Below are 10,679 nucleotides of genomic sequence, written 5' to 3'. Positions count from 1 at the left end.
TTTATATATATATATATATATATATATTATATATATATATATATATATATATATATATATATATATATAATATATATATATATAGATATATATATATATATATATATATATATATGTTTATATAACTATACAGGGACTTATCTCCTTGTACCGCAGATTCGCAATACATATGCAGGGCTACCACTGTAAATACCATCTTCGTGTATCCAACAGACAAATGCAACTATATGAATGACTGCACCAACCAACCTAGTACCAGGTCACTTAGCTTCAGAGTTTAGGGTTCTAGGGTTGAGTTGGTTAGCTGATCCATTGCACTCCGTCACTACACCCCTCACACATCCCACGGCCACTGCCCCCCACTGACGGCTATGCGTTGTTTGGGTTTGGTCGTTGGCTTGGCAGCGTATGTCCCGTCTAGTGCGTCTGGCAGCTTTCTTGGGTTGGTGGCGCTTGCAGGTGCGTGCGTTGCCATGGCAATGCTCATCTTCAGAGACGAAGTCATGTGGCGATCGTTTGGGCGTGGCACCAACCATGTGCAACCAGGATTCTACTACAGCAACACCCCCCGCAATAACCGCATAGCTGCAGGGGTAGACGAACACTACAACCCTACATGGTATGAACTCATTCATCACATGAAGTATCACATCATATGAACCAATTCATCACATTACACAACACATCATAAATATACCACATGACATAATTGGACAGTTTTTATATTTATATCGCGACACCCCAAATGCAATCCACTCAGACAAACAACATGCAAGGTTTTAGGGTTTAGGGTTTTATTATAGTTTTTGGGTTTTGGAGTTTGGGTAACTGCACACCCTTCCGGTTGTACACTCGTCATCATTTGTAGATAACACGTCACGTCACGTCACACATGTGTATCTCTAGTCTCAGCTGATCTCTGGGCCCAGTGGCTGTCAGTGCGTGTGCTGTGCAATCGAATATCTTGCACAGTCTCTTGCAGTTCGCCTTATTGCTTACTTACTTGGGGTGGCTGGTCGCAGGGGATTGGCAAAGCTTCTGGCACCCATTGCCTATATATATATATATATATATGTGTGTGTGTGTGTGTGTGTGTTATATATATATATATATATATATATATAAATAACTGCTGCTTATGACACCTATTGCCCGTGCACCTGTCCTGCTGCAGGTGGCTGTTCACAGGGACGCATGCGACGCTGTATCCGTTTCTCACGTACACAATTGAGGAAGTTCGGTACAAGCGCATGTGGGTGTGGAATCCAGTGGATGGGGAGAAGGTGGGCCTAGACATAGCGTTTCCCAGTGACAAGGGTTTTCAGCCGGATAGGCCTGTGCTGCTGGTGCTGCATGGACTGAATGGCGGCAGTAAGGAGCTCTATTGTATGGACCTGGTCAAGCGCGCGTGTGCTCAGGTAGGTAGTTGTAATGGTGCTATGTTTGTGTTAGTAGTTGTGATGGTGTTCTCTGTGTGTGACATGTGTGCTTACGTAATGGTGCTATGTTTGTGTGAGTAGCTGAGTTTCTTAGTGTGTTGCGTGTGTTGTTCTGAATGGCTGTGCTGAATGTGTGCGATTGTGTGCACAAGGTAAGACCAATTTTGGAAAACGAACATGATATGTGACATTATATTGGGTTGGGTCTTGATACTTTTGTATCATCGAATTTATTAGGTTTTAGTGTTTTTGTGTTGCTGTATTGGGTTGTATTGTATATGCTTTGCTAACTATCTTGGCCTTTTCTGTTTTTGTGTTGCTAATTACCTTGGGTTTTGGGTTTTCTGTTGGGATTTCAGGGGTACACGTGTGTAGTGATGATTGCGCGAGGGCTTATGCAGACACCACTGACTTCAGCCAATCTGTTCAACGGCACACGCACAAGTGACTTACGTGCGACGATAGTGGCGCTCAAGGATGTGCTTCCCAGCGACACGAAGATGGTGGGGTGTGGCTTCTCCATGGGAGCCATCATTCTCAACAATTACCTCACGCGATGTGGCGACGATGCTGGGCTGGAGGCTGGTAGGGATGGTTGGATTGTGTAGGGTTTAGGGTCTAGGTTAAATTAGGTGTTTGTATGTAAGATTGTATCGTGTGCACGTGTTAAGGTCAGTTGTTGTATGTAAGATGGTGGGGTGTGGCTTCTCCATGGGAGCCATCATTCTCAACCACTACCTGAAGAGTTTCATTTGCAATCGCACTGTTTCATTTCGGTGACAATTGCTGACGCCTAGAGACTTTGCGGCGCAGTGAAGTTGTGTATTGGCTATGGACTGAGTCATGGTTGGCACTGTGTTGTACACTCAACTCTAACCTCTAAAGCCTAAAACCCTAAAATCAGTTGGTGCTGTCTTGTACACTCAGCACTAAATCCTAAACCCTGAACCCTAAATTCTCACATGTCTTTTGGCCACCCCATGCTATGCTATTATATTTTTGCACCCTCCGTACACAAAGCCGTCCATAACGATTGCCTTGTTAGCAGAATTAATGTGAAACGTATTGATTGTCTGCTGAGTTGAATTGGGTGATTGCCTTATTAGCAGAATTAATGTGAAACGTATTGATTGTCTGCTGAGTTGAATTGGGTGATTGCCTTGTCAGCAGATTTAATGTAAAGCGTGTTGATTATCTGCTGAGTTGAATTGGGTGATTGCCTTGTCAGCAGAATTAATGTAAAGCGTATTGATTATCTGCTGAGTTGAATTGGGTGATTGCCTTGTCAGCAGAATTAATGTGAAACGTATTGATTATCTGCTGAGTTGATTTGGTTGATTGCCTTGTTAGCAGAATTGATGTGAAACGTATTGATTATCTGCTGAGTTGAACTGGGTGATTGCCCATCACCTGAGCCGCAATGCTTAAAGGGTGGGCTATTCATAGAGTCGATTGTTTCCTCCAGTGGTTATTATGTCTCTATTGTTATAAGCTCACTTGTTTATATTGTTATAGTTCATGTATTTGTATTGTTATACTTTTTATGTTTGTATGCATCTGTTGTTATATGCTCATGTTTATATATACCCCCACTCCTTCTGCAGCTGTTTCATTGTCGGGTGGATTTGACTCGGTTAAGAACTCTCTGTACGACGCCTCGCGAAAGGTGTGGCAGCCGTTTCTCGTGTATGCGCTCAAGAAAAACTTCATCACTGAGAACCTCGACCACCCTGGCTTCCAGGAAATTGACCTGTAAGTGTCTTTATTGAATTCTGTTGTCCTTTTATTGTAGATGAAATTCAACAGCTGGTGTCTTTATTGGACCGATGTTGTCCTTTTAACATAGATAAAATTGGCCTGTTGGTGTCTGTATAGGACTAGTGTTGTCCTTTTAATGTAGATTAAATTAACCTGTTGGTGTCTTTATTGGACCGATGTTGTCCTTTTAACATAGATAAAATTGGCCTGTTGGTGTCTGTATAGGACTAGTGTTGTCCTTTTAATATAGATTAAATTAACCTGTTGTCTTTATTAGACTGATGTTGTCTCTTTGACATAGATGAAAATTGGCCTGTTGGTGTCTGTATAGGACTAGTGTTGTCCTTTAATATAGATTAAATTAACCTGTTGGTGTCTTTATTAGACTGATGTTGTCTCTTTAACATAGATAAAATTGACCTGTTGGTGTCTGTATAGGACTAGTGTTGTCCTTTTAATATAGATGAAATTAACCTGTTGGTGTCTTTTTGGGACTGATGTTGCACTATTAACATAAATGAAATTACCTGTTGGTGTTGTCCGGTAACTGCAAGTAACGTGTCAGGTGTAGAGTCCCTTCACAGTACACCTCCACAGCTATTCTCACAAACCGTAAACCCTGAAACCCTACAATTGATGGGTCGTCGTGTCGCACAATAGCCCATGGCAAGGACTGTCTCTGTAGTTCCACCAAAGCGATAGAAGTGTTGAGTAGCTAGGGCTCAGTCATCTCTGGAGGTTTAGGGTTTTAGGCTTAGCCACTCCCCAACCCTAAACCCTTGTTTCAGGGTTCAATGCTGAGGGTGGGAGAAATCCCTTGGTTTGGCAGATAGACGAGAACGTTTGTCTTCATAACTACCACAGCAAACAACCTGAATTAGTAAAAACCTTAAAACCCTGAAACCCTGAAACTTAGCCATCCTAAACCTAACCAGCCTTGTATCGCCTCGCTGCACTCAGGCATAGGGCACACAGAGCCAGAGATGTGATTGAGTTTGACACAGCGCTGTCAGCTCCCTTGGCGGGATTCCCTACACTGGAAGACTACTACCGCGAAATGAGCGGTAACTATGACGACCGCATGGACCAAATAAGGATACCCCTGTTGGCGCTGCACGCCGTCGACGACCCTGTACGTTGCATTTATAATCCCTAAACCCGAACCCCTGTGTATTGTAACCCTAAACCCTGGGCATTGTAGCCATAAACTCTGTACCGCGAGCGAGAACAGAGAGGCGTGTGAGCATAAACAGGCCACTCTGTGTGTAATCCATACAGCAATGGTTAGTGTGTCCACATAAGGAGTGTTTCCGATGCTCCTGCATTAGCTGTCCCATGTTTAGTGATAGGGCCGATGTCTTCGTTTAGGTATCTGCGCAAGTGAAATATATATATTTATATTTATATATATACATATATATATATATATATATATATATTATATTTATATATTATATATAATATATAATATATATATTTATATATATATATGTATGTATGTATATATATATATATATATGTGTGTGTGTGTGTCTTCGTTTAGGTATCTGCGTATGTGAACTGAAGTGAACTGAATGCGGACGATCTCTCAGACGTTCGCATTCGCATTGTCTTGGAATTTCACGCCTTGTGTAAGCAAAGCGCATGCTGTGCATGTGTAGTGCTGCGTAGTCGACCTAGCCTAAAGATGTAAACCCTATACCCTAAACCCTAAACTAAATCCCAGATACATGCCTAGTGCTAGTGGGTTGCTACAAAACTTCCACGGGCGACACTCGCGTCTCAGCTAAACAGTCGCATTCGCTGTGCCTATGAATAGTCACTGCGTCTCATATCCCTCCCATAACTCTCTCTCGTCTTCCACCTGCGCAGATCGTCGACGTCGATTCCATTCCGCTGGCGCACACAGCCACTAATGCCAATCTGTTCTTTCTGGTGACGATGAATGGCGGTCATGTGGGATGGCCCACTGGCGTACGCCCCAACCAGTCGCAGTTTGGGTTCATGTCCAATGTGGTGCTGTCGTTCTGCCACTCGGCGTTAACGTGTGCGCACGGCTGAGCGAGTGGCCTGCGGATGAATTAGTTACCTCTGAAAGCGTTTAGCAGCTCGTCACTACTTGTGTGCAAAGGGATTGAAAGTGTTGGGCAGCTAAGACATTCAAAGCGCCGCCAAAACGAATGAGATCACTCTGACAGTCATTTGATAGGCAGTCACGAATAGAGGTGTAAATAAATTTTAGTTTAGTATTACGACAGTCTTATGCTTAACGCATTGGGCTACGCTCGCACTCTGTTGGGCTTGCTTTACAGCTGTGCATATATAACTCTAAAAACCCTAAAACCCTAAAATCGTTCGCAAAATGGTGCGTAATGATACATAGTCATTCCGCGATACTTACCAATGTTTTAGGGTTTAGGGGTTTTAAACCAATGTATGATATCTGCAGGCTCGATAGCAACGTAGGATCAATGCCAATAGGGCATGAGGCATTGCGTTCGCTTAGAGTGCAATATAGTGCTAACGGAATGAGATCAGGGGCATTAAAAGTGACCGAAGTCCAACGTGTACAGCAAGACCAACGCATAAGAGAGGTGGTATGTTTCGAATACGTTCAACTGTCCCGTATCGCATTTAGCCGTGGCCATTGCCAGCAACTGGTTCGAGATCTCGTGGTGATCGGAGTAGACTGTTGTAATGTTTTATATCGTATATGAACTACAAATGCTGTCCCATTGACTAGTTCTGTCACTTTTGAATGTATAATGCCTATTTTAACGTTTATATCAAATATGGTGCTGAACAAAAAACGTTGCCACGCTGACTAGTTTATCGCCTCTGCATGTATAATGTCCCTTTTAACGTTTGTATCATATATGACCTACAAATACCTCCCACTGATTAGTGGTGTCACCTTTGAAAGCATAATACCTATTTTAACGTTTATAACATATATGACCTACAAATGCTGTCCCCCTGACTAGTTTCATCATCTTTGAATGCATATTACTTTCATCTGCAGTCCTCGCCCTAGCGACTACGCAGTGACCCATTGCAATGTCACACACCATTTTTTAAGATCGAAACAAGCCTCATATACCACTCAGTGGGTGTGCTTATTGCCGTACGTTTGTGGGATATACTCTAGTGCGCCAATCCCGAAAACTGCAAGATTTTTGGTGTTGGGTTGTGCTTGAATTCATACACCAACACATCCGATTCATAGACAGAGGGTGCCGCCATTTGTTTGAGAGAGTGTGTTAACCCATACACGCTACTGTGGATGTGGTTACACCTAGGCCTATACCAATGCTCATAATTTAAATAGAGGGTACAACAGGTTTTTTATTTAATGAAATTGTTTCACAGGTCTATCGTGCACTAAAATTGTTGGGCTTATACTCTATTCCTTGTTTGGCTTGTAAGGTTTATTATTTACTAAAATTGTTTCACAGGTTCATCGTGTACTAAGATCGTTGGGCTTATACTCTATTTCTTGTTTGGCTTGTAAGGTTTATTATTTACTAAAATTGTTTCACATTGCTTGGCTTATACTCTATTCCTTGTTTGGCGTATACGCCACTCTATGCTTCCGTTGATGACTCACTAATGCTGGCAATATTGCCACCCCTGTTGGCTACCTTCGCTGAGCCTACCTTTGCGTCGCCCATTGGCAGTTCATACGTTGCCGTTGTACCGATGTCTTGCCTAAACACATACTCCAACGAGTACTCACCTGTCACAAGCGCATGAGCAAACAGTAAAGGATCAATGACAGCCGATTGCAGCAGTGCACTTTACTTTGATGTAGACCAAGGTCCACCATGCACACACGCGTGTACGATGCTACACTATAACACACTGTGTAATATATATATATATATATATATATATATATATATATATATAAATATTGTAATATTATTAGGTAAATGGACTCTAAATCATCCGCCGGATAGGGTATATACTACAGATGCACGCTGGTGTGAATGCAACGTCGGTTCATCTCTTGTGGATGCTCACTCCCACAATCTACCAACCGCGGCACCCTATACCTACCCAGCAACAGAAACATACACACTCTGCACACAATTGTACGTTTACGCCTTAAAACTGGCGATCCTCACAGCCCGTGACTGTGAATACGGAGAGCTCGAAACCACTCTACATATATCTCTAGCGGTTGATAGCTTAAGCGTGTAGGCACGGGTCGGTTCACCATTGAATGAAATACGATCAACAGCTTCAAAAGAAAGAGATTATTAATACCGAACGTACTACTGATAGGACTAAAGTACCACTACAATGTCAGCACAGGTCAACATACATACACATGTTCACAGAAATATGCTGAGTTAGCAAAACAAGGCAGAAGCAACTAGACATATAGAAGGTAGAACCTTTAAAATAGGACAGACACGTGACCATTGACCACATACCCTTGGTTTAAGTACTAGCACAGACATACTACCATTGACCACATACCCTGAGTTTAAGCACTAGGACAGATATATTACCATTGACCACATACCCTGGGTTTAAGCACTAGCACAGACATACTACCATTGATCACATACCCTGGGTTTAAGCACTAGGACAGACATACTACCATTGACCACATACCCTGAGTTTAAGCACTAGGACAGACATACTACCTTTGACCACATGTCCTAGGTTTAAGCACTAAGACAGACCTACTACCATTGACCAGATACCCTGAGTTTGAGCACTAGGACAGACATACTACCATTGACCACACACCCCGGGTTTAAGCACTAGGACAGACATACTACCATTGACCACACACCCTGGGTTCAAGCACTAGGACAGACATACTACCATTGACCACATACCCCGGGTTTAAGCACTAGGACAGACATATTACCATTGACCACACACCCTGGGTTCAAGCACTAGGACAGACATACTACCATTGACCACACACCCCGAGTTTAAGCACTAGGACAGACATACTACCATTAACCACATACCCTGAGTTTCCGGTGCACACGACTGTGAGCACGTGTACACACTCAGAAGTCCCCACTCGTCATCCAGCCGCAGGTGGTACAGCATCTGTGGCAGAATCTGCAACTCCAGTACACGCGCCGCCCCACACCGCTGACAGTTCGGTACAGCATCACTCAGCAACTTGTCTCTGCCGTCGATGGCTGTGACAGTGCACGGAGGCATAGTGTCTGCGTTAACCCACACAGTGTTCGTGTGATTCTCGAGCACATAGCGCAGCACTTGATCGGCACCGGTGGCTTTTACCTTTTAATAGAGAGAGAGGGGGCAGGGATATACATGAGTGGTGGGAAGGCACGGATTTATAGTGGAGGAAGCAAATGCGGATATGGGCTTAACCAAATATATATATATGTATATGTATTTAGAGATATATATTTGTATATATGTATATATGTATATACTTTAGTAAATTTAAACATATATATGTGTATACACATATACATATATACATATAAGTATATGTATATATAGATCTACGCACACACACATATATTTATATATATATATATGTATTTAAATGTATATATACTATATAAATATATATTTATATGTATATGAATGTATATATATATATATATATATATATATATACATATACATATATATATATATATATATGTATGTATGTATGTATGTATATATGTATGTATATATATATACTTATATATATATATATATTATATATATATAATATATATATATATATATATATATAATATATATATATATATATGTGTGTGTGTATATATATATATATATATCAAACTCACTACGCATACACTGACACACCTCACGTTGGAATGCTAGGAAGGCTCTATCCTTGTACACTTTGGCGTCGTCAAAGGGGATCTCCTCCTTGTCTAGTGGATCCATGCCCTCACGTGCTCGCTTGGCATTTAGTTCCGCCACCATCAGAAGATAGTCTTCCCATCGCTTGCTCTTGACCCTAGCCGAGACCCCCTCCGAGGCCCCCTCATCCTCATCGCTCTCATCGCTACTGTCTAAGTCTGATTCGTCAGCCTCTGCACGGACCACTTCGTCGCTGTATATATCCATCTCCCGCAGCACTGTGCGGGCAATCACCTGCTTGTCTTCGGGTGATTGTACTTTGGGGGTGGATGTAGTGGGTGTCTCCTTGCCTGTGCACGTGTTGCTATGGCCATACCGCTTCCAGTGTAGCCTCTGATGTGCACGTGAGCAGTAGTTTATGTCATGACACGACCCGCAGACCTTATCGCCTCGTGCACCGCACACAATGCACAGTTTTGGCACAAGTAGGCTGTGTGGTTTGTGTGCGGGAGTGTCTGTGTCTGTGTAGTACTGATTATCTCGAGGTAGTTGGCATCTCAACGCACGCATGGTGCACAGCATCTCATCTGCTTCATTACTTGTGGCTGTGTTGTCATCCTCTATATTCTGCGATTTATTGTCTAAACTGTGTTTGTGTGATTGTAGCTGTGTGTGTATGGCCGTCTGGGCCTCGAATTGCTTAGTCTGACAGGTCTTCTCTCTGCAATAGAACACATACAATGTGCGGTGATACGCTTCCTCTGGCTTATCATCGAATGGTGCATACAACTGCATGAGAAAGCACATGGGGTTGTCGCACTCAGGACACATCAACAGGGCACTCGCAGGGACATGTGGCATGCAAAGCCATTCAGGCTTACCCCCGGTCTTTGAGGGGAACAGGTCCTTCTCCTCATTTTCTGCAAAGTCGTCTACAAACCCCACAATCACCGCATTGCCTGGCACCTGCCCTTCTTTGTCTGGGGTGGTGTCTATTGTTGTCGATGTGTTCATTGTGATCGGGTAGCGTGAATTAGTATATACTATACCGGTCGTATTAAAAGCCTCTCTTAGTAAAACAATTGTCCTCACCGGTACACTGGTGTGTCCGTTAACGGGTTTATATTGGTCAAGGTTACAATCTATACTATCGAGGAATTGTCGAAGATCACGCACTACCTACGCCTCTAAAGTCAGGATGATGTATTTAATTAGAACACTTTTAAATCAAAAAGGTGGAGGGCCACAGCATTGGAAGCATTGCTGAACAGTGTACAACTTGGGAACTATAATATAAATATATATTATTGTACTGATAACACTATTCTTACTAAATATATATCCACAAATGTTCTCACACCTAGCACTGAAAGACCTACAGACGACAACACAGATGCAGCCTCGCAGTCGCAGGTTGTTTTGGTAAATATCTGTGGGGTCCTTCCAGTGCACGTGCTGTAAGTTATATTATGCCGTGCCGCCAAAAAAGCAGAAAACCCTACATACATACTACGTACTAGGAAATTATTATTTTTTGTCTGTAATTTTTTCTATTTTTACAACAAAAACAATATATAGAAACAATAAAATTAACAATAAAATATGTGGAGATTTGTTAGACTGCGACCATTGTGACTGCGACCGGGTCTTGTGACCACAATG

The 10,679-nt window shown here is 42.4% G+C and overlaps 2 protein-coding genes across 2 annotated transcripts in view; one reads left to right on the top strand and one right to left on the bottom strand.

Annotated features, from left to right (window-relative positions):
* SARC_08006 (hypothetical protein) overlaps window positions 1-5,425 on the top strand; it is a 6,848-nt gene extending 1,423 nt beyond the window's left edge. Inside the window, exons 2-7 of the mRNA XM_014298034.1 lie at window positions 406-619; window positions 1,175-1,418; window positions 1,799-2,024; window positions 3,044-3,191; window positions 4,158-4,329; window positions 5,070-5,425. Of these exons, the coding sequence (XP_014153509.1) occupies window positions 406-619; window positions 1,175-1,418; window positions 1,799-2,024; window positions 3,044-3,191; window positions 4,158-4,329; window positions 5,070-5,258 (1,193 nt within the window). The 3' untranslated portion in view covers window positions 5,259-5,425. The remainder of the gene's footprint in view (window positions 1-405; window positions 620-1,174; window positions 1,419-1,798; window positions 2,025-3,043; window positions 3,192-4,157; window positions 4,330-5,069) is intronic.
* Window positions 5,426-6,685: 1,260 nt separating this feature from the next.
* SARC_08005 (hypothetical protein) lies at window positions 6,686-10,679 on the bottom strand. Its single transcript, XM_014298033.1, has 3 exons — window positions 9,018-10,679; window positions 8,189-8,471; window positions 6,686-6,933 (listed from the first exon to the last, which is right to left on the bottom strand). Exons 1-3 carry the CDS (start codon window positions 10,029-10,031, stop codon window positions 6,782-6,784), a joined length of 1,449 nt encoding a protein of 482 aa, XP_014153508.1. The 5' UTR covers window positions 10,032-10,679; the 3' UTR covers window positions 6,686-6,781.

The sequence above is a fragment of the Sphaeroforma arctica genome (assembly GCF_001186125.1).
Source record: "Sphaeroforma arctica JP610 unplaced genomic scaffold supercont1.679, whole genome shotgun sequence".
NCBI lineage: Eukaryota > Ichthyosporea > Ichthyophonida > Sphaeroforma > Sphaeroforma arctica.
Note: the sequence above shows the minus strand (reverse complement) of the source record. Positions and strands in the feature narration are given on the sequence as shown.

Bases quoted from the DNA above. Each gene is read 5' to 3' on its own strand.
- SARC_08005 (XM_014298033.1), bottom strand. From the start codon at position 10,031: ATGAACACATCGACAACAATAGACACCACCCCAGACAAAGAAGGGCAG. The intron at 8,472-9,017 runs GTGTGTCAGTGT...CTCTATTAAAAG, and splicing joins TCCTAGCATTCCAACGTGAG to GTAAAAGCCACCGGTGCCGA. The intron at 6,934-8,188 runs GTATGTGGTTAA...CGCTTGTGACAG, and splicing joins GTGTGCACCGGAAACTCAGG to GTGAGTACTCGTTGGAGTAT.